Below are 24,357 nucleotides of genomic sequence, written 5' to 3'. Positions count from 1 at the left end.
GAAGCAATCAAAATATTTTGATCTGACGTGTCATGAGTGACAGATAACATACATTGTGTGTGTGGTTGTGTGTTTACCTCCAAACTAGAACAGTTAACAAATTTCTGTTGTATAACACAAGGTTTAATAATCACTCAGCTCTCCAGTAACATGTATTTTGAGATATGAGGCTGACAGATTTGAAGAATCCATCCTGATGGCAGTTTTCTTGTGAAAGCTCATCTTTTTATATTAGTACAGCTGGACAGACAAAAAGTGGATGTAGGTCCCGAAATGAGGTAGGCAGGGAAACTTTTCACATTGGGAGGAAATGTAAGTATGCACACATGCTTTGCAGGGAAAAGCCTTTCAAAATAAACTGTGCTGACATCTATTTGTTTTATCTCCCCCCTGTGCTTTTTGAAGTTAACAGCAGCATGCAGTGCTGAACAGCTGAGGAGGTGTGGGGATCTGCACCAAGCCCTTGGGACAGCAGTGCCAAGGAATGCCTCGAGCAAGAAACTGCTTGGGAAAACAAGGGTTGGGAGAGATGCAGTATCTACCAGGATTACTTAAAACACAGATAAATACGGTGCTATTGCTTCTGTGGTTCAATGGGTGACTAGAAAGAAAAATTCAAAGTATGTTGTTGCTTAACACTGCAAGTCAGGCAAAATCTAAGTAATACAAGATTTTTACTGGACACTTTACTCACAAAAAGTAAAAGTGGCAGGAGAAGCTCCGAACTTAAACTGTATAAATCAAATACATGTAAAAGTTTTTGTCAAGCTTTTTGGGAAGTGATAACAATCATAATGATCAGGTCCTACCTTGATGTGAAAGTTATTGTGTCTCATGTGCTAAAAGACTTTTTCTTTTCATTATAGGGTTTCCATGGCAACTGCATCCTCCCAGGTTCTGATTCCTGAAATTAATCTCAACGATACTTTTGATACTTTCGCACTTGATTTTACCAGGGAGAAGAAATTGTTGGAATGCCTTGATTACCTTACAGGTAATTTTTTTCTCAAGGTGCTACTATTATATATTCCTCATAAAATAGCAGTGATAGGATTTTCTTCATTCCTCGCTGTGGTCAGTTAACTTTGGCTGACTGCCTGGTGCCCACCAAGCCACTCTCTCACCCACCTCCTCAGCAAGACATGGGGAGAAGATAGGATGAAAAGCTCATGGGTTGAGATAAGGGCAAGGAGATTACTCGACAATTAACTGCTACAGGCAAAACAGACTCAACTTGGGGAAGATTAATGTAATTTATTGCCAATGAATTGGAAGAGTAGGATACTGAGAAACAAAAGCAAAACTAAAACCACTTTCCCCCTACCCCATCCTTCTTCTTGGGCTCAACTTCACTCCCAACTCTTCTACCTCCTCCCCAGCAGTGGGGCAGGGGGATAGGGAATGGGGGTTGCAGTCAGTTCACACGTTGTCTGTGCCGCTCCTTCCTCCTCATGTTCTTCCCCTGCTCCAGCATGGGTCCTTTCCATGGGGTACAGTCCTTCAAGGATGGACTGCTCCATTGTGGGTCCACCATGGGCCATGATTCCTGCCAGAAAACTTGCTCCTGCGTGGGCTCTTCTCCGCAGGCTGCAGCTACCTTCAGGGCACATCCACCTCCTCCACTGTGGGTCTTCCACGGGCTGCAGGTGGATATCTGCTCCACTGCAGTCCTCTACGGGCTGCAGGGGGACAACCTGCATCACCATGGTCTTCTCCACAGGCTGCAGGGGAATCTCTGCTCCAGCACGTGGAGCACTTCTTCCCCCTCCTTCTTCAATGACCTTGGTGTATGCAGGGCTGTTTCTTTCACATTTTCTCACTCCTCTCTCTCCCAGCTGCTGCACAGCTTTTTTTACCCTTTCTTAAATATGTTATCACAGAGGAACTACTACCAGCATCAGGGATGGGCTCAGCTTTTGCCAGCCACAGGTCTGTCTTAGAACTGGCTGTTTCCGACATGGGGTCAGTTCCTGGTCTTTTCTCACAGAAGTCACCCTTGCAGCCCAACTGCTACCAAAACCTTGCCATATAAACCCAATACAGTTTCCCTCTTAATCCTGAATATATTACCCCCAGCAGCCCCAGAATGCCCCAGGAATCATTAGGTGCTACAGAGCACAACAAGGATGCATTCCTACCTCTTCTCCTGCCAGAGTGTGGGTGAGTGGGAGTGAGAAACGGTTAAAATCCACTGTAGCAGAATGAAATGAAAGACCAGCTGGAGTGCAGCCTGGAGCGGCCAGAGGAGGGAGAGCAGGGACCAAATTCCATTTCCCAGGGGATGGATGCTCCACATGCTACCCTCTCCCTTGGGGCTGCCTCCTTGCTGCAGCAGATTGCAGCCTGGCAGATTTCCCATGAGCAACCAGAAGCTGTTCAAGCAATCAGCAATGAAAGATGTTTTTTCATGCCGGTGACACTGTGTACATTTTCCCCCATCGCAGGAGTTGGAGGACCTCGCTGTGTCTTGGACTAGAGAGCATGCAGTGTCCTTTGCGCCAGGGTATGGGATGGGTTTTCTGCAGAGCAGAGCCCCAGCTCGCTTAACTGAGAGCTTTGGCCTGAAGAAGCCGGCAGGATTAGACCCTTACTGAAGGCCTGAGTAATGTGCTATCTCAGAGTATATAATGACTCACAAAGAGAAACAAATTACTGTAATTTAGGGTGTTTTGATTTCAATGCCAGAATTAGAACAATTCATTCCAGTTCAATTGAAAACAGAAGAGACACAGGGTAGGTTTTCATTTTCCAGGGTCTTTAAGCATCTGCTGTTAACAGCGAGAATTTGCAGTGAAAGGCACAAAGCACTGTTAGAAAAGCACTTGAAAACACTTCCTGGGCCCAGTCTCTTAGCCTGGTTTGCAGGATATATACCAACATTATTTCAGAAGAATGTGAGAGTGTGGAGTCTTCTCATTGCCAACCACTGGATCTTTTCCATGCAGAGGGTGGCTTCTGGCTTTTCTTCAGAGGAAAGGCTGAGAGAGCTCGGGTTGTTCAGCCTGCAGAAGAGAAGGCTCCACGGAGACCCTACTGCGGCCTTTCAGTACTCAAAGGGGGCTTATAAGAAAGTTTCAATAGGACAAGGGATCATGGTTTTAAACTAAAAGAGGATGGATTTAGACTAGATATAAGGAAGAAATTTTCACAATGAGGGTGGTTGAAACACTGGCACAGGTTGCCCAGAGAGGTGGTAGATGCCCCATTCCTGGAAACATTCAAGGTCGGGTTGGACGGGGCTCTGAGCAACCTGATCTAGTTGAAGATGTCCCTGCTTATTGCACGGGGGTTGGACTAGATGACCTTTAAAGGTCCCTTCCAACCCAAACTGTTCTATGATTTGATGAATAAATGAACAGATTAATACTCAGAAGAGCAAGGCTGTCTGCATGCACAAGGCAGCACCACCCTTGGCTTACAGAGCTGTGGGGTTCTTGAGGTATCTGAAAGAGAGATTATATCTGCAAGGAATTTCTGTTTCACTGTGTGACTGGTGAATACAATCGGTGTTTAACACATACTCAAGTAAATAATATACAATAATAATGTGATAAGAGTCATTTGAACTTTTTGTATAGTACCAGTGAAATGTTATGATGTCTGCCTCTCCCCAAAGTCCACTGGAATTTTGCCACTGTGTTGAGTATTCACCCCAAAGTTATAAAAAGCCAAGGAAATGAAAGGAAGGATTAAGAAAAAGCCAGACTCATATGCCCTAACCTCAGAATTGACCTGTAAAATAATCAGCCTCAGCTTCCTTTATAGTTGAAGAGGCGTAACCACCTCATTTTAAGGCACATATATCAGGTCAGTTAACTCTATTCTGGAGGTGCCTATTTCTCCCAGTTTCCTCCAAACAGAGGCTAGAGAGACTCGCTCAAATACAGGTAATTGTGTTTTAGATCTTTAAAGTTACATGAGGTGAATTCTATCTAGCAGTCTGTTCCCACACCCCCCAGGTCTTCTAGCCTTTGTACATCATATGTCAATATTACCAGCCTAATTGCTGTACACTGCAGAAAATGAAGGTTGTATTGGTACCAAAATGAAGGGTACAAAGATCCTTTCTATGGTCCATCATGCTGGCTGTGTCATTTACACAGCTCCTTCTCTGCCTTCTTCCTATATTCACAGTCTTGAAAAATTGCTCACAATGCAGTTCAAGGGAACTTGCAAATATATCAAGCAGTTTAGCTGGGTTTTCCTAATCTACCATTTTTATCCTTGCCCTTGATGCCCAGTTTTAGCTGGCTCTGTCTTTGTACTATTTTTCCTCACATTAATAGATAGCATATGGCTGCAATGGTAAAATCCAAAACATGTGTCCAAATTATCTGAGCATAAGATACAACCTATGCAGACAGTTAAAATACATTTATGTAAATATATATATATATGTAATGTATATGTGTATATGTATAGTCCCAAGAGTCAAATGCACTTGATTATTCTCTATTCTTGTTCAGAAACTCTAGAGGAAGATTTATTTTATTTTACCCCTTTCAGATTGGTGCATGAAATCTTCATCGATCTTAAACTGAAAACTGTGCCAGAATGAATTTGGCTTTACTGTTATAATGTTTCACAGTTAAGTAAAATGAAGACCATTTGTAAGTCATAGTGGTACATCTATGTTGTGAATTAAGTGAAGAAGCCTATCTTATACCTATTGTCTGTACTGCTTCTGAACAAAATGTCAAAGCCTAAATTCCAGCTTCATTCTCTCTGCTGTCAGTTGCATTCGAAGCAATTGACCTTGGTTGTCTTCTGGAGACTTTCTTCTCCTTTGGTTCTTCCCAGTGTACTATTTGTCAATCTTCTTCATCCTCTATCTCCCCAACCCCAGTTTTCTATGTGGCCCATTGAAGTTTGCATCTTTCTTCCTTCCTAGGCTTTTTCTTTCCCAAATATAAAATTAACTATTTTCTGCTTATCATTTACGCAGCTGTCTGCCCAAAGCTTCTACTATCCAAATGAAAATCTCTGATATCCCTCTGAAAGTTGCCAGCCAGACATTGAGATGTCAAACTCAGTATATTAAAACAATATCCTTAATCTTCCTCTGACTGTTCTATTCTCTGTATAAATAACCTTGATGTCTTTTGAAAGCTTTCTTATCTTGCCAGTTGCTCAAGCTCTTCATCTGGAACTCATCATTTTCTAAACGTGCATCTAGCTAGATCCAGGCAATGCATATGACTTGCAAACTCTCTGCACAATATTACTGACATAAGGCCTTTTTTTATCCATTGTGAATCAAAAATACTTGTTCTGTGTCTTAGTACTGTGAAATCAATTGCAGGAACATCTATTCTTTGACCTTGCAATTTGCCCTGCTTCAGAAATCCCATCTGAAACAATGATAAGTTTTCTTCATCCGTCACTTCAGCTATGACTGCACAAAGAGATACGTATTGCCTCGCATATGCTAGCAGGTTTTTCACACAAACCCAACTTCATTCTGGAAACTCTTCACAACCTGTCTTCCCTCTTAACTCTTTCAGTATTAGAAGATCAAAAAGCACCTCCAGCCAGCTCAGTCTCCTGCTTTGGGTGTAATCTCTTCTCATTCTGTTGTTCATGAACACTTCTGGTCTACCCAAAGACTACGTCTATATGGTTGTATGACTGAGCTCTTGATGCCAACTCATGCATGACATGTTACTAATACATCCAAGTTTGTATCCACATCTGATGTAACTGTCCCTTTCGAATTCCAGTATGCTGGTTCAGTCCAGGGTCATGATACACTATGGAGTCAGTAACGAACAGCTGAGAGAGGTTCAGAGCAGCTTCCTCAACTCCCTCATGTTCATACCAGCAATATGAATATTTCTAGCACTATTACATCAAGCAGATGACTTAGATCTTCCTTTTTTACTCGGTATCAAAATCAGTAAGGAACCCTTACAAAGTCAATCAATCGCCCCGTGACAGCAGGGACATGGAGACTGAGCAAACAGAAGGAAGTTGAGGTGGTTTTAGTCAATCTCTGCAATCTTGTGCTGAGAGGATTTAGATAGTCTCCATAGTCACCCAGGAGCCACTGCATTCATGCTGGGATTCACCAGCGAGAGGTGGCAGTTTCCCTAAACTGCCTCTCAGGTGGGTGGACCATGTGAGTGTTTTCATCCTGCTTCAGAGCAAAAGCCATGCCAATGACATGGAAAGGAAGGTGAGTTAGACTAACCTGGTTGAAAGGGAGCAGGTATGCTCACAAGGTCAGTTATTTCTGGGAGCAAATTTAAGAAACTGTTTTTTTCTAATATTAGTTACTGCCTTTCAGGCACTTCAGATGTGGTTCCTGACTCTTTTAAGTGTGCTCACTTTTGAGTTGGAGTCATACAAATGAACTAAACCAGCCTTCAGCAATGATTTTCTGTCTTGTCGGAGAGTGTTGATTCATAAATATAGGTGGATGAAAGTCAGCGTGACTGAAGCAGTTAGCACTCCCAGATGTTTACCCTGGTCCTCTATGGAGATTGCCACCCCATGACCGAGGAGAGCAATTCCTTAAACCACTGCAGCTTTCGTTGTGCCTTGCAAAGTCTGCTGACACTGATTCCAGGTTCCTTCACTGCTCAAGGCTGTAAATTTGGGGTTTTCAAGAGCTGCTTCACATTTTTTTCAGCTCCCCCTGGCACTGGGCAGTAGTGGCTGCCAATAACTAAGACTATTAACAGCATCATTGTCAAATTCCAGTGTTGTTTGGTTGTGAGTCAGTGCTCTGTTCTCACCCTGAAATGGACCAGAAAGGCTGATGGGCAATCACCACTTCTCCACTGGGAATCAGGACCAAAAGGTGGGGCATATTCTTCCACTGCTGAGCTGGGAGTGTGCTGGGCTTCTCCTTCCCGAGCAGGGATGGAGCACACCCAACTCAAGTGGGGGAACTTACTGGTGCAGCATTGAGATCACTCTGGAATCTCTGTAGAGCTTCCCTTGTGGCACCTGAGCTCTGTAACAGTACTAGGAAATTTGATAAGAAAATCACACATCATCAAATGTAATAATGAAGATAACTGATTAAGGTCAATCTTTTTAACTGCATTATGGACACACTCTCCAAAGGAGTATGTGCTGTGGAATGATGAATTTGGCAGTCAGCCTTCTACATTATTCTGCAAGTCGTAACAAGCCATTTGCATGTAGACTTCCCTGCCTGTCTGCAGGAGAAGCAGGTATAGTTTGTTTTATTCTGAGTGGTTTATGAAATGAGTGTCGTTGAAGAGCTGAGTTTCATGCAGTATAGTCTCAGGTGGGTGTGGGTTAATCACAAGAACAAGGGAAAGGGTGTCGTGCTTAGGTCAACTCTCTTTTTTCAGTCATTCTCATTGCATGAAGGCCTATAAATCTCCAGCCATAAGGCCAGCCAGGTGTGTATATGAAGAGAGAACTTAGGCTGTCATTTTGAAAGAGTGGAAGACACTTAGGTGCTATTGAAATGCAGTTTACAGTTCATTAAACCTTCAGTAATTGTTGTTTTCCATGAAGTAATATTTATTATCTGTGTTGTAGTAATAACAACTACATTTCTCAAATAAAAGGTTTTGCGTTGTTAGGTGCAAGAGATGACTGAAGAAGACTTTAGTTGAGTACTAGCACCCCAAAAAAGTGGATCCACTTGTATATTTGTAATTAATATTTTTTCCAATTTTTTTTTTGCCTTCAGGGACTGGCAAAATATGAAAATGGAGCCTCAGCTATAGGGAAAAAAAAAGAAAAGCTCCAGTGATTGTTCTGCTGCATACAGTTTTGAAGCATAGCTGATAGGACCAATGCAGTACTGCATAGCCCTCACAAACAGTTAGTTGGCCTCAGTTATACACAACCTCTAAACTGCAGCACTAACCTTTCCAGAAGGTTTTTTTCTCCTGCAGGGTTTTTTTCTCCTCCTTTTGTTTCTATTCCCCTCCTGGGTGACTGTTCTTATTTTAGTTCATTTTTCTCTCTTTTTGTTAATACCTGTCTGTCCCATGGGTTCCTCTGCCGAGTTAAAAGAAAAAGGCATTGGTAAGCTTCTGTGCTACAATATTTAGAGCATCACAAATCATGGTCATATCATGAAAGACATTTGAACGTTTTCTTATGCCCCTTGGTTGAAAGAGGCTGCTTGGAAATGCATCTGCACTTTAATCCTTGGGACATACATCAGTAAACCAGGGACATGAACTATAAAAATTCTTAATGGAAAGTAAAATAGATGTTTCATAAAAGTAAGATGTTGCAAAAGTAGAGGTGGAATTCCTTCAGAGTGACTTTTTTTTGAGGCCGTTATTTGTGGCTAACAGAAGTTAAAGAGCTGACAGCAAAGATACCATTCAGAGTTGCCTGCTTTTTCCTTTAATACAGGTGTATTTTGGTTGTTCCAGCTTGAGTGCCCTCCTTCCTCACTCTGTGACGGCTGGGAGGAACACTATTAAGCACAAGGATTTTTTTTTTTTCCATGGTGGCATGTAGGGAAGATGATTAGGAATGCAGCTCCCACCGAGACAAGCATGCAGGTAGACCCACCAGTCTTTCAAATAAAGACTCATTTAGGTGTTTGGCTTTGTAAAGAATGCAAATGAGGAAAATTGAGACCTAAGAAGTTTGCTTCAAGTTTCACTTCTTTAAATAGGTCTTTAAAAGAAACCTATGTGTTAATATGGGAGAAGAATGTATAGCTTGCTACACAGAGATCTTGCTTGTTGATTAAAAAAAAAAAAAAATAAACAGAGGGACAACTTTAATATAAAGTGTTTGGATTTTTTTCTAGAATTATTTAATTATCAATGACATTGAAGATCAGGTTGTAATAGTCAAGAGTTATGATAAGAACTTCTTAGGTAAGGCTGAAAAAAAGTGAGTTGTATAGCCAACAGAAATTATGTGCATCTATATTAGAAAGGATAGCTAGGGAATAAATAAAAATTAATTTGGTGGGAGGAGAAGGTCGAGCATGAAAGCATGAGTATTTGAAGTCTTCCCCAAATTTATATTTCTTAAATACTACTTACGCCAATCTCTGGTAAGATAGGCTAGGCGAACTCTGCTTTCAAGTCAACAGTGAAGAGTGTTGACTCTCGCCTCTTGATACATGCATCAATGAAACTTTGCTAATTTTGGTCTGATGGTCAGAACAACCCTAGAAAAAGTAATACATCAATTTTACCCATTTAATCACAGTTTAATGTGACCACCAACACATCACTTGTGCTAAGGCATCTGAAACTAAAGCTATTTAAAGACAATTAATATTTTCGAAATCTTGAGTTCTTAGGTGGTTATATTGATAGTAAGAGGGGTTTTTGCAACAATTTATTGATAACCAAAGTTACTCCTGGAATTAGCAAAAAGTTGTTGAAAAGTCTGTTGGATGGTATAACTACAAACTCATACATCAGACACATCCTCTAATCTCAGGTGAGAAGGGAAACATTTTACTGATTGTGTCAATAAGTGTCCTCTGTTGTATCTCTCAGCTCCCAACCCACCCACCATTCGAGAAGAGCTCTGTACAGCTTCTTATGATACCATTACTGTCCACTGGACATCGGATGATGAGTTCAGTGTGGTCTCTTACGAGCTGCAGTACACCATCTTCACTGGACAAGCTAATGTTGTTAGTAAGTATAAACATTCTCTTTCCCAGTGCTCTTTCCTCGTGGTTTCTCTGTAAACCAAATGCCTTTAAATATAATGTACTGCCAAGAACAAAAGGAAAAAAAATATTTTCTAGGAAGATTTAAATCCAAACCAATTATGATTTCAAAAGGTTTTAAAATTCAGAATTAATTCAGTTAAAATTTCTTGTGTCTTTTCTGGGAGTGCCATGTAGTGGGAGCTTTTGAAGACTAAAACCACATATTCCCAAAGGCACAAGTATTGTTCATGTTAACAGGACTTGTTGCTTGCGTCCTAGGTCCCATGTTGCAGATGTATCAGGGACAAAGACCTCGGTTCTATTGTTTGGGCTAGTCAGGCACTCGGGAGCCTGTGTTGAACTGATCATTAGTTTTAGTTAGAACTGCAGCCCCGTTGTCATTTAGGTAACTTTGACAACTGGACCTTTGTCAGAAACACAGATTAAGTCCTTCCCTCTGATTTTTACTGTCTTCAAGGCTACAAAGCCTAGGTCTCAGTTAGTATACTGAAGGCTAAGGCAGCAAACATCAGTGGAACAACAATTAATATGGTAACTTACTTTGACTTATATTGACATTAACAATCTTTGCTTTATATTTTGTATTGTAGCACATTTTTTATTAAATACACTCTCAGTTTTGAATCTGTGACTTTCCTTAATGAACAAACTTACTGATTACTCCTTTGATTGTTTTGTTGTTAAAGAACTATTCCTCGGAGAAAAATATATTGTCTAATCTTTGGCCAGGAAGTCAACGCTTCTGGGTTCAGTGCATAGTGGTCATTGACTATGAATTTGGAGAAGTCATTTAACTTCTTCCTGTTCCCTGTATGTTTAACAGGAATACCACTAGCTGACACATACTTGCTTTATGAAACAAGAATTCTGAAATGAACCAAATCAGTCAAAAGGCGGAGGTTGTTCAGTCAACACGTATTTAACTTGGGAACTCATTGCCGCAGAGGGTTGTTGTGTTTGTGAGTTCAAGAGAGGACTGGACAGATCATGCAAGAAAAATCCACTGAGAACAATGAAGTGCAGAGATTTCCTTCTGGCTCAGGAAGTCCCAGAGCTGTAAACTGTTGAGACCTGGGAGAGCCTGGTGAGAGATGATCGCCGTGTGCTTTCCCTGTTCCTTAACACCTTCCTACGCTCTTGCTTTTGTCCACCATCAGATACCCCAGCCACACACTGAGCTACATAGGCTTAGTTCTGATCCAGTGCAGAAGCGGTTTTCTTCCTACAAAATTTGTTGAGACACTTTGATGAAAGTCAGTGCTGTGGACATGTTTACATGCTTTATGGGAAAATGGTACCGTCCATGCCATGTTTCAGTACTGAGCCAAACTCTTGCGCTCACTACACTGTTGCTGTGTGCACCTCATTTTCTCCATCACTAAACTGTAGTTTTCCAAGCCATCTGAAAAGATATCTTAGGATTCATGTGCTGGCATTTTAACACCATTTTAAGTAGCATACTGTGAATATATTATGGTATTCAGGATTGACTAAAAAATAAGGTGGACTATTGAAAATTTGAAGAATGTTTTGCCAAAACCTCCATTTAGTATTTCACTGAACAGCCTAGTTTTGGGCAACACACTGTAAAATTTAGAACTGCTGGAAAGACCAAGTAAACTTGAACACATACTCCTACATCTGAGCAAGCTGGATAACAAAAAGGTCTAATAGTAATTTGGAACAAATTGGACCAAGGTAGATAAGGAAGGAAAAGCTTCCCTGATTAATCACTACTAAGCAGAGAGGACTTAATGATAACACAGTACATTGCTTGTTTTCTAACCCGTTTTTTGTCCATGGCTTTATGCTTGAAGACTTTTTGCAAGTCAGTTATTGGCACTATGTGTGAACATAGCAGCAGAAAGTTGTGCTATTTCCACACAATACCATATATTTGTGATGTGGGGTTTTACTCTTTGCTTACTAGAGAATAAATAACAAGGTATTTCATTTTTAGGCTGTATTGTAGGTTTCCCATGTGGAGGTGAAAGCTTTGATCTGCAAAACATGTATCAATTAGTCTACTTTCAGAGATGAAATATGATAATTTTGGGTATAGCACAAAGTGCTCAGTGTGCAGTCTGAACTTTCATTTTATCACTTTGCAAAAATGGTGTCATTAAAAGTTTGAAGAGAAAACAAATTAACACTGTAAGAGCCTTTGTTTACAAAATGCTCTGAAGACCTTAAATGACAGTAGGAAGAAATGAAAGAACTGACCCTTTTCCTTTTTTTTTTTTTTAATGCAGTTGTCTTTTACACAAATATCCTGGCTGTTAGGTTCAATTTAACTGAAAGCTATAATGTTAACCCAAATTAAATAGGTGCATATATAAGTATATGTGGAAGGATTTTTTAAATGTTGTAAAGTGGTTTTTTTTTAATTTCATTATTTAATGTATACTTGAACACCTCCAATGGAGATGTTCCCACCACATCTAACGTGCTACAGATCTGCCCAGGTTTCTGACACATGAGACTCTCCCAGTTCCTTCCACCTTCCACTGGTACTGGAGATGTGCCCACTAACATCCTGATTTTACTCGGAACACTGCTTGGATGTTTCTTCACTTTGCCGGATTATATTCTTTGTCCTGCGGAATAGCCCGATATCCCAACTTTTATAAATGACTTTCCAAGATTGCCCCTAGAATATCGGAGTGTACCTTGGTAGTGTGGTTGAACACAGAGAGCTATTTTCACTGTAAGTGGCATTAGGAGGCACTGCACTGCAGCCTTCCTATTTTGATGAACTGAAGCTAGGTGATATTTTTTTTTTTAATTCCTGTTTTAATATAATATATTTTGGATTAGCACAAATTTCTTTCTCTTTATGGCATTTGCATGCTGTTGCACATAGTTATTTTTTAAATTTATTTCTCTGTCATATCCCAACAAGTTTACATTGGTATTGTGTGTTGCCTATAGCGGATAACGTAAACAGGTTCAGGGGTTGTCTTCAGTTCTGTGTTTTTGTAGCTATGAATTAGTCAGGAGGGAGTAGCTAGAGTACCGCATTAAACCAACAAGCTTTTTTCCCCTGAGACAATAGGAATCACTTTGCATACATACCCACCTACTGTGCTAATGGAGGCTGTTATTTTGGAATCGGTTTCTTAAAACCACATAGCCAGACCGACTGCACTTTCCACTCCTCAGTACATTTCCCCCACCAGAGGCATATATCATTCAGAGATTGCTAAGAATTCAGTAACAAAAACAAGCAATGCTATGTTTTTCTAGTGTATTTTCTATCCAACATAATCAACTATATTCTTTTTTATTAACTGAAAAATTGGAGAGTTAACATTTGATGGAAAAGGTCCAAACAGAGTATTTCATTTTGAATCCTATTTCATACAGGAAAGATTATTTCCAAATGTGGCCAAACTGCTTGCCTATTAAATGCTTGGCAACCCTGTTCTGTGCATAAGAGCAATACAGAACTTTAAATTAAGCAGGCTTTTACTAAAGCAGTTGTTCTCAGAGTTACACCATTCACACATTTGCATTTCTGAGAGGCAGCTAATCACCTGCAATATGAATATTGTAAAGGCTTTTAAAATTACTTTGTCACTAGCTAGCTAGCATGCATTATAATTTCATTATGCCATTTCAATAAATTTTCAAGTATTTATTGAGTATGTATTTTTTTAACATCATGGTTTTGCTTTAGTGTGCTTCAGGAAGGTTAAAATTTAAACGCCCAGCTAGTTTTTTACTAGCTGTGATACAAGATGTCTTCATGAAAAAAACACATCTCTCTCTTCAAGACAAAAAGCAGTAAATAATCCTCTCTTTCCTAGTTACATCAGCTAATGACTAAAAATCACTGTATTAAGGATAGAGTGTAGTGTCAGAACCTTTTCAGTGTTACGTGGTTACTCTTCCTATGACATAGGATAAAATTCTGTTGAAGGTTATAAGACAATTAGGAACCCAAGCATCCATGAAAAATGGTGAATTTATGATTCATCAGTTAACTTTTTGAATAGTCTAGCTTTTGTCTGTTTCTGGAAGTTTTAATTTATTAAAAGCAGATTCCTTATAATCTTCAGACTTCTACTGATGATTTTAGTGAGTATCTTCTAATAGCACAAAAGCAAAATGGGATAAAACCCAGAAAACTTTTTCCTCTTGAAAATGATAAAAAAAGTGTATTTCTTAAAAAAAAAAAAAAAGTGATGTGTTTTGCAGAAAACCTGCATATATTATTTTCTTTCACATGGGAATGAATGCACAATGGGGGTAGAGAGCTATCTGTTACCTTCACCTACTGTATTTGTTCTACCAATGCGAGTTGGTAATAATTTATTTAAATAAAGCATTTTAAAATAATTAAAATACTAAAGAGATTAAATAACTTTCCCATGACTTTTGTGCTCCTCTTCCAGTTCTCAAGAAGATATATTTTATTAAAATCTACCAGTGTAAATTTTAGGAGGATTTACACCTTAAGATTTTTCCCATCTGTTTTTTAAAGCGCATCAACAGCCAACACCAGGGAAATAGCTTTACAAATTATTACCTCCAGACTCTGAGAAACTTGTTTTGAAAACTCACACATCCTGTACGGACATCACTGTGCTCACTGCACCATTCCAGGATGTAATTTAAATTCTCTACATTTTTCTAGGCTACAGTTTTAAAATACATTGTTTTACCACCTGCATAACCCTGTAAAAAAGCCCTGGGTTTTTGAAACAAGAAACCTGAATGTAGCCTGGATTAGGAGTGGGTACAATAGGAGACCCTTAACTCCTGCTGCGGCGCCAGTGGGGAGAAGATGTGTGCTGTTCCACTTAACCTGCTGCTGCCGGCACGGAGCGGAGAGGGCAAATGCTACCCCCAGATGCCCACGTTACCAGGCTGCTGGCTCATTTCCCTGAACTCTCTTCATCATCTTCTTTTGTATTCAGAGAAGAAACGCTGTCCTAACAGGACATAACTGGAGACAAATTCTTTTGATGCAGTGACAAAATATTCTTTCATACCTAAAAGCTTAACTTGGCTGCCACTAGTTACTATTCTCTGTTTTGAAGGATTTTGGACTTGTAGTTTGACACCATCAAAACTTAATTCCCAAGATTTTTTAATCAAAGTTCAATTTAAAGCCTTTTATCAAATAGTTCACAGTCAGGAAGCACATGGACACATCACTGAGCCCCTTGGTGCATAAGCAAGAGCCAACTTATTGGGACAGCAAGGTTTGTCGAGCAAAGGAACCATCAGTCACTGCACATCCAACATTTATTGTACACCAGTAGTCTGGGATGCCTAAGACTGGAAGGGCAAAGAAGAGAAACCCAAGGTGTCTTGTGTCATCAAAGAGGATAGACCCTTCCCCTAGAACATGAGTGAGGTCAAACGGAGGGTTTCCAGCTCTCTCTATTGACTGTGCAGCGAGTTTAGGGTAGGTAAGGTCCTAACTCGGGAACACTGCTCCCTGTTCAAGCTCAGGTGGGATGAACGTACGCGTATCTGCCTGTGAGTGTTTTGACATTAACCTCAGAAGCAGAAGCCAAGATGTAGCAATACCCAAAATTATTGTGGCTCTGCCTTCTATACACAGAAATCTAAATGAATCATTATGGATTATTTAATAATACAATAATTTACTCTGTGTAAGTATTTACAGACTAGTGAGTATTGGGTATGTGTAAATCCTCATACATGGGAGGAGAGGATAGACTGGAGAGGAGACTCATAGCAATGCAACTTTACCTTTACAGTCCTTCATATACCTATTTAGGTCCAAGTTTTATACTTCGTTAAGGAGCATTCAGCCTCTGGAGGGTATCATAAAAAGTGTAATGCAAGCCTGAAAAACCTGCCCTTTAGAGAGTTGTAGTGACTCATACAAATCTAGTTTCAAGATGATTTAGCAAAAATCTGGGCATTTCTGTGTCTGTGTGAGGGTTTGTTTATATATGGCCCATGTATACCATAGACCTTTGCTTTCAAAGTGTGCTTGTGGAAGGAGAAGACACTTTCAGGACCACTGTCTGGATCCATCCCGGTTACCGTCATATGTTATTTGTAGCCCATCAGAGGCATCTGAGTTAAGGACTGTCTGCACATGCTGCACTGCCTCTAAATCCAGTGCTTCATTTTGTTTTATTTTAATTCAACACTTTGCAGTAGCACCTATGAGTCAGGTAAGTGACAGTTTCAATGCGAATTCAGTGTGGTTGTTCAGCTACAGAACAAGTGTGCCTTTAATACCTGTGGCATATTTTTATTGGGAGCAGATGAGGAATCCTCTGAGCAGTCAGTGACATACAGTATGTCGGGAAACTGCTGCTTTTATTTCCTTTCTTCCCCTTAGGAAACCTATTCACACCCAGCCTAAAAGAATAAGTATCATTCAGTATATGTGGTTCAGTGAAACACAACGTGGACACGTGTTGCTATAAGCAGTTTACTACAATTACTGGGCACAACTGGGGTTTTCGTGGGGTATTAACACTGGCTTCTTTTTTGTCAGGAGGTAGACAAGATGGTTGCTCTATATGATCTAGTTTTTCAATAGTCTTGAGAAAAACAGTGCTGCAAGGTTGCTTTTCTTTGCTGCTTCTATCCACATATAGCAAACTGTTTGAATCCCTTGAATAGCTGATATTTAGGGAGGCTACATGTGGTCAGGGTGCGATGCTCACTGGTTGGAGCATAAGGAACATACTAGAATTCTTTTTTCCCACTTTACAGCAGAAAAATGCAATAAATAAATGTTCTCATGCTGGTAACTCATGGTCCAAAGGCCACAACCCATGTATGAGTTCAACCACAGGCTTAGACTTCCAGGCTTCAAATCAGGGTGGCAGGGCAGTTCATCTCACCTCCTTTTAGATACCTGATGTTAGAGATCTCGCCTACGCTAGTCACCTAGTCTTCCTCTGTGGCCAAGAAAAGAAAGGCACTTGTGGTAGGATGTTCACACCTGGAGAAGTGAAATAAACTATTCACTGATTTCTGCCTCTCCTCAGAGTCCAGAAAAATAGGTTAGGTGTTGCAGCTCTTCACTAGATGACGAGGTGATATGAGTCCCATCTGAAACTGTGCCTCAGTTTCCCATTTGCACAGGAGGATGAACAGCTGCCTGCCTCTCAAGGATGCTATGCAATATAAAGGAACTTTGAGGCAAAAGCTACATAATTCTTAGATTGAAATTTGGGGGTTGAGTTCTGTTTCTAATGATCTTTTGTTACGAAAAGCACGTCCCAAATTAGGAAGGAATCTCCCAGTATGGTTATGAGTCTGTAAACCTGTACGACAGGATTTTTTCTTTCAAGGTTTGTGTCTAGTAGCCTTTTAATTTTTACTTTACAGAAAGGTTTTGTATTGCCTAATATGCAGAGCTGAAATTAATAGTGACTTCTAAAACGTTCTCTTCACTAGTACTTACTGGCTTGCTAGTAAAACATGAGTTAAAAACTGAGAGCTGTTGTTTAATAACACAGTAGCTTTCATAACATGTTCAATGCCCAGTAAAGGCAGAGACCAAGAAGTCTGTCAGGTTCCTAATCCAGTCAAGCATTTTTCTTTTAAGTTTTCGAGACTTTTATGTGCACATGCATGCATACACTTCCATCTGCATGTATCCTTTTCTAGCTGTATAACTATGTAAAAGGTTGTAAATATATATATATACACACTTTGTGAATGTTAGATTTGTTATTTATGTAAACGTTTATAATAAGAGAGCTATCAGACTGCGGATCCATTAGACCAGAAGCTGTTCAAAATGTACAGTAAGTAATAAAGGTGACTGACTGCCACTGAAGTTATATCACAGTAGGAAAAATGGATGTAGATGAATAAGTTCATCTTAATGGAGTATTTTCCTGTTTTGAAGATGATATTGCTCCTCCCTTATTTTACTGACTTCCTACATATTATACTTCTGTGGTAAGCATCAAAAGTACCCCAAAAAGTTTGCAACTGGAAAATTACTCAGCTTTTCCCCAGCTGACATCTGACTATGAGGACATAAATCAAAAAGTTGCATCCATTAAATTTACTGGTTTAGATTACATACTGACAAAGACTGGAGTGTAAGAGCCAAAGCTTGCTCTAAAGCCCGTGCTCTACCCTGTTTGACCTCCCATGACTTGCTTCAGGTCCTGAAGAATGTATACCTGGGCACCGTCAGCAAAGGTGCGTCCCCAGCCCTCCTAGCTTTACTGCTTACGCTAGTTTTCTGAGGCTTAAACTGAGTTCATTAATCCAAACAGTAGATTGATGGGATCTCCATAATCCTCTAGTTCTTAAGCAATAAAGAATTCCTTGTGCTGGGATATGAAAAATCTCAGACTGCTCGTGCCTCCACTGAGGCATTTCTTAAATGCCCATTTTTTATGGTTGACTTCACGTAGCAAGAACTTAAAAGGTACCTTAGCTGAGGGCTGATGAAATGAGTTAGTGGCATTAAGCAGCAACTCAATAACTAAGTAACAACACTTTAAAAGGCACAGAAGCAAAATTCATATTGGTCATTGGGTGCTTGGGAGTGCTCTAAATGTTCCTCTGTTATAAAGTGTTTAGTATGTTGTGACTGATGTGCTCTGTTTGAAATTGCAGGTTTATGCAACTCAGCCGACAGTTGGATGATTGTTCCCAATATCAAACAAAACCACTACACAGTGCACGGGTTACAGAGTGGCACTAAGTACATCTTCGTTGTTAAGGCCATTAATCAGGCGGGCAGCAGAAGCAGCGAGCCCGGCAAGCTCAAGACAAACAGTGAGTAACATGAGATCTGGCACGCACGCATTCTTCTCCTTTCTTGTCTTCCTTTTTAGGTTTGATCTTTGGAAGGTACAAGAGCACAGAGCAGTTAACTTGTTTGAAGTGCTCCCCACAATGAAAGCTGCTTATTTAACTCAATTCAAGATTGCCAGAGTCTTCAGCAGTGCAGAAATTAATTTTTTTGAGAGAGAGAGATACATCTGTAGTTTGGTCACTGGAAATATCATTTAGGAACAGAGCCTTCACATGTGAAATGATTGAAAATACTCTTTTGCGGTTTTGTTTTAATGTCATCTCTGTTCTTTTTCCTCTACAAAGAAAAAACTTTTCTTATGTTTGCAATGAAACATTTTATTTTTGTATAGTGTTCATAAGATAATTGCTAGTTTAATTTTATCCTCCAAAATCATCTCTTTCTTAAGACACTGGAAAACTTCTTAGCTCCATCCCCCTCAGTTTTTTATGGAGTTCAGCAAGGTGGTAGAGTAGTCAGAGATCCCACTTCAAAAAAACAATGGTTACACAAATTATTAGCAGATGTAGTATAGCAATTTTAAGACTGGTTTTCAGCCTTTTTCTTCCTGTGTCCCAGCCAATCCCTCAGTCATGTAGTCATCACGGGCAGCTCTGAGTGCTGGAAAGGGAACACTGGGATTTGTGCAGCCTCTGAAATCTTCTTGTTGTAGGGGAGGGTGCTCGAAGAGGGGAGATACTAAATGTTGCAAGAAGGAGGCTGCAGGGAATGGCATGTACACGCTTCTGATTTTCTCCTTTCTGCTAGTAACCTGGCTTGCACTTCTGTGTAAAAGCTGCTCATACAAACCCCACATCTGCTACCAAAAATCTGCGTATTGTTAAACCTGGTAACCTACAAGCAAATGCCTAACAAGAGGACCCATCTGGAAATGGCACTCTTTTATCCTTTTGTCTCTTTGTGACCCAGTGTGGCACAAAAGCAATCTCTCGGGTGGCTGTGAGAAATGATGTGACCGGATACAATTCAGTACAGAGAAAGACATCCTTCAGATAACACTTCAGCAACACAAAGGCTGCTAACCAGTTAGAGAGGCAGGCCGTAGGTATTTTACTGCTACCAAGTGGTAAGAAAAAGCAGGTAAAATGTGCCCTCAGATACTTTCCAATGGCATTATTTTATACTTGGTCATAATACATAACTAAATACACATTGCCAAAGTAGATAACTGAACAATTTACATCTTATTTGAAGTACATGCGTCAGTGCCTCACACAGACCTCCTGAGAGTGCTCATTTCTATTTTCTGTGCATGTCATCAAATCTTCTGCTTACATTTTTTTCCCCTGGATATGAAAGACAGTAAGAAGGGAAAAGGGCTTTGCTGGACCACTTGTGGAGTCATACTTTCCTAGTTGTCTCTTGGTGGAGGTAAATGATCATTCTGCTTTTTGACACAACGAGCAAGCCTGTCAGAATTGTGATGGGGTTTATATATCTACAGGGTTCGGTTTAACAAAAAGCTTCCTGTTATTGTCTACAAACCTTGTGCTACAGCCGAAGACACTTGCCAAGAGCAACAGCCTCAGAAATGTTTTTACACCATATTATTTGGACCAAGTTACAGTTAACTTCCTTCTTTTTAATGCACAGTATCCAGCACCACATGGGCTTCCTTCCAAAGCGATCCTGTATTGTTGACTGTGCTTGTTATAAATAAAGCTGTGAGTGAACTAACAGACAAGGCTAGTGCTTCTTCTTATTTTCAAACTCATTTTGTGGGATTTGAAATCATACTTTTTGTAGTAACAATGAAGATGTTATTACGGAGATTTGTCCCTAGAGAATTAATAGAACGCAATTTATTCTAAATCTAATATGCTGTGAAAAAAGCAACCCTCAGACCTTTATTAGCATGTATATTGGTTTCAATTACATGCAAGAATTAGAGTATTCAGGTTACCTCTAGGTCAGAGATAATGGGCATGATGATTATGCAGGGCTCTTTTCAGGGATTATCGACACGGGGAAGTTAGTGCACAATGAGATTGACAGTAAACTGACAATGCAAACTAGCTATTGCAGGGAGCAGAATAGGTTAGTTTATCTCAAGAATGCTTCAGAGGAGGAGATTAATATGGTTATGTAATCTTGAGGGCTTCTTAAAAGGGTCCCTAATCCGCTCTCCTTTTCAAAATCAAAGCCAAACCATCCTTCTGCCATCTTTGTCTCTGCATCTCTAGGTCAGCCATTTAAACTGGACCCTAAATCTGCTCATAGAAAATTGAAAGTGTCTCATGATAACTTGACAGTGGAACGTGATGAAACATCCTCCAAAAAGAGTCACACACCAGAGCGATTCACAAGCCAAGGGAGCTACGGAGTAGCTGGCAACGTATTCATTGACAGCGGGCGGCATTACTGGGAAGTGGTTATAAGCGGGAGTACGTGGTATGTATATAAAAATATATGTGAAAAGAATCACTAGTTCACATCGTGCAGGTCCTGGCACAGTTTCTCTGATAGAGATCAGTAGCAGAGGCATGGGGAACAGTACTAGAGTGGGACAAGCATATACTTTCACATAGTTTGTCAGACTATTTTCCCAGTCTCCAGCACTTCTGGACTCTGGAACTAAATCTGCCAGATAGAGCATCTTTATATTTAGTGGCCTTCACAGGAGTTTTACTCCATGGCTGAGGATGGTTGTTTTTTGAACCCACATACAGTACATTTTAAGATTTTAGTGAATCGGAGAGCTCAGAAAGTTTCCTCTTGTTTATACAACAGAGCGAATTTTCTAAGTGTGATCATTTCTTTACTAAACTTGAAAGATCTTAGCATCCTTCAGTAAAGAAAAAAAAATAATACGAGGGCAATTTGGTGATCTAGTTTCACAGGGCTGGAGGTCAGATTTGCTTCTGGGGAGGGGGCACAGAGCAGCAGAGCTGTAGGGCTGTGCCCCAGGATATGAAGCAAGGGGCTGGAAATGGAGGAGTGCATTCCTCCACTCCTGAATGATCCTCTGTGTCATACAGGGGTGGATTTCAGGGGCCCTTTAGTCAGCGGAAGAGATGTCATCCTTTGGGATTCAAAGGCAGCAGTCATGATGGAGGTTAATGGAGTGGGAAACTCGGTAAGGTCTTCAGATATGCCCACTGTCTCAGACAAGAAAAATGCTGTTTGCCTGTGCCAGCACCAAGGAATGGAAATAGAATAACTTATGGCACATTAATCTCTGTTGGTTGAAAGCCCAACAAATACTGCAGTGTCTCCAGATCGTGAGGAACTTTTACATTTCTGTTATATATGAGAAATCGGGTATTTGCCCTCGGTGTCCATTAATGAGAACATTTTCACAATCCCTTTACCCTGCACATCTTGCCATAAATTATGGTTTGCAGAGCAAATGTCTTCACCTCCAATTGCTTCACTTGGCCCAAAACCCACTCTCAAAAATTCTCATTTGAATCTAAAAACCACACCAACATCTGGCAAAATATATTTGGAAATGGCAAAAATGTTTTTTTTTTTTAATGTGTCCTTGGATATTTACTCTTGCATTCCTTCTTCTGGGCCATATATTAAAGGAGCAAGGAGAGATCAGGTTAGCTGACAGATAGCAGTGTATTTTAAAATCAATGAATTCCTCTGTATTCATCAGTTTGGAAGTGGAAAATTGAGGCCCAGTGATTTAAACTCTGAGTTGCTGAGTACTCACCAATCTTCCTTTTGAATACCAGAAGCAAGTGCTCCAAAGAATTACCGTAGCAGCCAAACTACAAACAATACAAGGGACAAGAAAGTTTTCCTGACCTCTCAGACCCAAAAGTGAGATGGAGAAAAACATTAATTAAGCCTGTGCAGATATTGCAGTGAAATGTCACTTAATTAGGACTTAACCAGCAGAAGAGGCTGAGCCATTCCAGTGAGTCCTCTGGGCTAACATTTGACTTCACTGGGAGACAAACATGGCAGGAAGCATTTGTTTCCTTGAGTTGTTTTTCATTTTGCAGGTATGCCATTGGTATTTCCTACAAGTCGGCACCGAAGCATGAGTGGATCGGGAAGAATTCTGCCTCCTGGGTGCTTTGCCGCTGCAATAACATGTGGGTGGTGCGGCACAACAGCAAAGAAATCCCCATCGAGCCTGCGCCTCACCTCCGGCGGGTCGGGATTTTGCTGGACTACGACAACGGTTCCCTTGCTTTTTACGATGCTTTGAACTCCCTACACCTTTACACTTTTGACATTACATTTGGGCAGCCGGTGTGCCCCACGTTCACTGTGTGGAATAAGTGTTTGACCATTATAACTGGCTTGCCTATCCCTGACCACCTAGACTCGTCCGAGCAGCTCGCATGACTGCTAAAAGCCAAAAGGTAGGACGACACATCTTCCCAGGGTGGCCAGGCGGCCGCCCACAGGAGCTTGCCCAGAGCTGGTGGACCGCGTGGCATCCCGGCTGTCGCTGCCAAATCCAGCCAGAACTGAAAAAGGGAGAATATCTCCTTACTGTGTACTTTGTACGGAAGGACGAGAAGTGACTTTAATAATACCTTTGAACTTTCATTTTCAGTTGGTTTTGTTTGTTTGGTTTTGTATTTAGTCTCTTACGGGAAGATTTATAAATTATTTATAAAAAAACAAAAAGAGCGAGAAGAGAAAGCCTGGTTTGGACACCTGGAAAATGACTTATGTGTTTTGCACATTAACGGTCCTATTAATTAAACTTTCACCAGCCCTTTACATCATTTTATTTTACAGTGGATAAAAGCAGGAAATTGGAAGGATGAAAACTGTGCAGTGGACAAGTCAGTATACTGCAGGTTTTACTCATGCCAATAGTAGCGCGCTCATTGCTAGTCTTACTGAGTGCAAGATCTCCTAATCTCTCCTTTTCCCATGGGAGCATGCAGACCAAAAAGAACAAAAATGAACAAGTGAGGGAGTGGAGCTAGCCAACACAGCAAAAGAAGAAAGTTTAATTTACTTCTCTTCGCAGGGCAGTGCTCTCTCTGTTCATAAAAAACATGTGGAATATCTCCTAGAAATGTGAGTGGATAAATCATCTGGTGATTTATTTTATTGATGGCAACATTCCCATCTACCAGTGCTTCACTTTTATCTTTGGGAGACATTGTAGAATCACTGAGGATGTGAAAGACTGATACCATCTCTGAGAATCAGCAACGCTGGAGGAGAGCAGCCAATTCAAGGTCTGACTGTAGACTAATTTGATAAAGCACGGCATCCTTTAAGGATTGATTGTAACGGAAGATGTCACGGTTCTGATGGTAGACATGTGAATGCTTATTGCTCATTTTACAAGGTTCAACACAGCAAGCCCAGCCAACAACTCCGAAGTGAGACATGCGCCACTTTACCATTGATTTTAAATTAAATACAAATGTTCCATTGTCATACACCATGTAGTCTCTAAAACAAAGCAAGGAAATCTTTTACATGCGCTGTATGGAGAAACGCTGCAGCTGGATTTTGCTCCTAGTTATCATTGTCCTGAGTTGTTTGGGAAAGCACAGGTCTCTGTGAATGAGGAGTAAATAGCAAGTTTTCAGCAGCAGTAGGAATCTGCATGGGCCGGCCCTACGTTCATCCTGGTGTTGGCAGATGAACTTCAGTGAAGGCAATAGAGGTTGTACCTACTTTATCTCAAAGCTGAATCAGGTGCATTTTTTTTTCTCTTTTCCTTCTCCAGAATAGAAGCCCTTTGTAATTAATACAATGCTTATGTATAAATGATCATTTTGGGAGATGCTTGAGGCATATGACAACGTTAAAAGAATGGTTTTCCTACAGTGTTTTGTTTTTACTATGCAAGTGGTGAAAATCTGCCTGTGTAGAAAAAGGATAAATTGAATATCAGCTTTAAGAAAAGATTTGCTCAGTAATTTATAACCATGCTTTAGGTGTCTTTTGAAAAGGATGCCTCAATGCACTTTGTTCACTAATGGATCCAAAATAA

General features: G+C 40.4%; 1 protein-coding gene across 3 annotated transcripts in view; it reads left to right on the top strand.

Moving 5' to 3' along the window:
* MID1 (midline 1) overlaps window positions 1–22,988 on the top strand; it is a 248,295-nt gene extending 225,307 nt beyond the window's left edge. For all 3 annotated transcript variants that reach the window (XM_049834645.1, XM_049834644.1, XM_049834647.1), the window contains exons 6-10: window positions 867–994; window positions 9,465–9,608; window positions 18,230–18,391; window positions 20,615–20,822; window positions 22,388–22,988. In XM_049834645.1, the coding sequence (XP_049690602.1) occupies window positions 867–994; window positions 9,465–9,608; window positions 18,230–18,391; window positions 20,615–20,822; window positions 22,388–22,736 (991 nt within the window). In that variant the 3' untranslated portion in view covers window positions 22,737–22,988. The remainder of the gene's footprint in view (window positions 1–866; window positions 995–9,464; window positions 9,609–18,229; window positions 18,392–20,614; window positions 20,823–22,387) is intronic.
* Window positions 22,989–24,357: the final 1,369 nt, after the last annotated feature.

Source organism: Accipiter gentilis, chromosome 31, assembly GCF_929443795.1.
Source record: "Accipiter gentilis chromosome 31, bAccGen1.1, whole genome shotgun sequence".
Classification (NCBI taxonomy): Eukaryota; Metazoa; Chordata; class Aves; order Accipitriformes; family Accipitridae; genus Astur; species Astur gentilis.
Note: the sequence above shows the minus strand (reverse complement) of the source record. Positions and strands in the feature narration are given on the sequence as shown.